The following is a 2,737-nucleotide window of genomic DNA, read 5'->3' as shown; positions in this document are numbered from 1 at the left end:
CAACGAAATTCTCATGCAGTTTATGTCGTTGGTCAGCTAAGTACTTCGCTTTGTTACAAGAGACATTTGGGTATTAAAAGTTTTTTTGTATAGAAGCAATAGCTTCTGGGGAGAATATCCCAACAAAAAACTAAGGGAACTGATGAGGATCAGTGGCGAGATCCGAAACTATAGTCTTCCCTGCCTTAACCCCTCGGCGGACAATGCCATACATTCCCCACTAATAAATAGTTGTTTTTTATAAAAACAACAAACTATTCAGCCACTATTTTGCAAAAACAAAATACAAATGGTATCCCAAATAAACCGCCAACACTACTGATTTTGAAAAAAATCCTTTTTTTTATCAGAACAACTTTTTAAAAGAAAAATTTCGTCCTATTTATTTTAAGAAAAAAATTAATCAATTTGGAAAAAAATATTCCGATCAATTTTTTGTTTTGGAAAAATGCCCATACCCTTAGTTTTTAAATAATAATTCAAATTTATTTAATTTTCTTGTTTTTTTAATTATTTTATTTTATAAAAAATAACAAAAAAATGTGTTTCGATTTTGGTTTTGAAAAATTTCAGTTACATTATTTTGAATGAATGCAATTTTGAAAATTTCAATACAAAGTGTGTGTGTGTGGGTGTAGGTATTTTTGTAAGGCAATAAAAAAACAAAGCTCTTAATCTTTCTTTCAAATGGTAGACATAATTTTTGAATATAAACAAAATAAAAAAATATTTAATACAAAAAAATTACAAAAAAAAATTATAATATTTAATAATAATAATATCTAATAAATAAATTGTAGCGCTTTGGAAGCATCCTGCGTCATGTACAAACTACTCTCTTTACATTTTCAAATCTCTCTCAAAAATTTCATTTAAAATTTTTCTCTTTCAGATTTAATTTCAATTTTTTTCCTGTCATACATTTTTAATTCTCATTTATCTGATTTTCCTTTTTCACATTTTTCTCTTTCATATGTTTTCCTTATTTTATAATTTGTATTATTCTCTTTTCTCATATTTTCCTCTCTCAATTTCTCTCTCTTCAATTTTCATTTAATTTATTTAACGAAAAACTCAATCTCCTCTTGGTGGCATCCAGGGTTTTGTTATCCGCCTCCAAGGTGCTATCTTCATTCTCCCCCTCCTCCTCATATTCACTTGACGAATTATGGCCACTATCGGGACTAACATTCCGCATCATTTTCTGTGGATGGACTTCATCATGTATCAGTTCGGCTTCAAAAACCTTTCTCAGATTGTGGGAATGCAGCAGAGGTGTCTGGGGATGATGGAGACCAGATTTACCTAATAGCTTATGGGCGGAATTTATGACACTGGCCTTAAATTGTTCCAGTTTCCGCTTACGTCTTACACCCCTTTGTCTCCTCAAGAGGCCCGAGAGTTGTTGTTGTTGAGGTTCTTGGAAGGGTTGGATTTCTTGTGGGGCTGGAGTTTCTTGGCAGGCAGGTTCTGGTGAACAAATTTCCCTTTCATTGAAGAGACATTTTTTGGTCAACTTTGAACGGAATTGTTGTTCCTTTTGTCGGTAGCGAGCCTTCTCAGAATCCCATACCTCTTGCAAATCACTGGCCGGATCATCGGCAGGGGTATAGGAGGGTGACATATTTGTTGCATGATGTTTGTGTTGTTTTTGTTGTTTCCTTTCCTGTTTCCGATTACTTTCTAAAATGGCATCGATCATGCGCTCCAGCGTGGTATCACCCATTTTGGAGGAGCTTAGGGAAGATTCTTCCAAATAATGGGGATATTTGAAGTTAAGAGATTTCGGTTTGAGGAAGGTTTTCGTTTCCAGAGATTTTTCATTGAGTAGGTGGTGAGGGGCAGGTGTGGCGGTGGTGGTGGTAATTGGTGCGGTGGGAGTTTGTGGTTTGGCCTGTGTCTGAGGTGTAATATATCGAGGCTTTTCAAAATAGGAATCGGGTATACCCACCCCACGCAAAGCCAATATCGGTCCTGGTATCAGTGAACAGGGAGAATATTCCACATCAAAGGTAGGCAGGGTGGAGGCATAATTCGCTGGCATGGCAGATCTTAGAGGTTGACTTTGAGGTTCGGGTGTTTTCAAAAGGCTGGGGGAACTTTTGTGTAGTGACAACCTCTTGGGCGAGTGGAAGGCCAAAGGTTCTGCCAAAATGTTACTCAAATCCTTAAGGCTATCCAATTTCCGTGAGGGGCTATCATTGAAGCTACGCGAGGTAGGGTGCAAAGGTGTGCTGGTATATTGATTCTCCTTGTCATGCCATGAAGTGCGTGACCTGAGGGAGCCAACATCTGAGGATTTGCGTTTGAGACGTCTTCTCTGGGCTTGTGAGAGCCCTGAATTTGGTTCCATCATCATTGGTTCCAGGTTCAAGTGTTCCGTGCTTTGCATATATGTGTGGCGTGGCCCGTTTACCGCCCATTTCAACATTTTGAAGCTGAAGAGAAAAATATAAAGAAAAGGTGGAGGTTAATAAAAAAATTCCGGTTTTTAAATTTTTCAGATTTTTTTGTATTTTTTTTTTTTTTTTGAAAAAGTTAAAAATCCTCAAAAGGCTTTTTTGTCTGCCTGGCTATTTTAAGATTTTTGTGTTGAGTGTCTGCCTCATGTTTGGCATACAAAATCAGCCAAAGCCAAACGAGTTTTATGTGAATCCGCAAAAATAAAATTTAGCGCGCAAAATCAACTTCTTCTTCTATTCGGCATTTTTTTCTTCTTCATTTGTGTGGCTGTGTG

At 36.8% G+C, this 2,737-nt stretch overlaps 1 protein-coding gene across 1 annotated transcript; it reads right to left on the bottom strand.

Annotated features, from left to right (window-relative positions):
• Positions 1–1,042: 1,042 nt before the first annotated feature.
• Positions 1,043–2,431, bottom strand: LOC133321932 (uncharacterized). The gene is made up of 3 exons (XM_061531040.1): positions 1,884–2,431; positions 1,306–1,772; positions 1,043–1,236 (listed from the first exon to the last, which is right to left on the bottom strand). The coding sequence occupies exons 1-3, from the start codon at positions 2,429–2,431 to the stop codon at positions 1,043–1,045; spliced, it is 1,209 nt and encodes a 402-aa protein (XP_061387024.1).
• Between the last annotated feature and the right edge of the window lie 306 nt (positions 2,432–2,737).

The sequence above is a fragment of the Musca vetustissima genome, unplaced genomic scaffold (genome assembly GCF_032173495.1).
Source record: "Musca vetustissima isolate MV318-11 ecotype Yass unplaced genomic scaffold, APGP_CSIRO_Mvet_v1 utg110061, whole genome shotgun sequence".
NCBI lineage: Eukaryota > Metazoa > Arthropoda > Insecta > Diptera > Muscidae > Musca > Musca vetustissima.
Note: the sequence above shows the minus strand (reverse complement) of the source record. Positions and strands in the feature narration are given on the sequence as shown.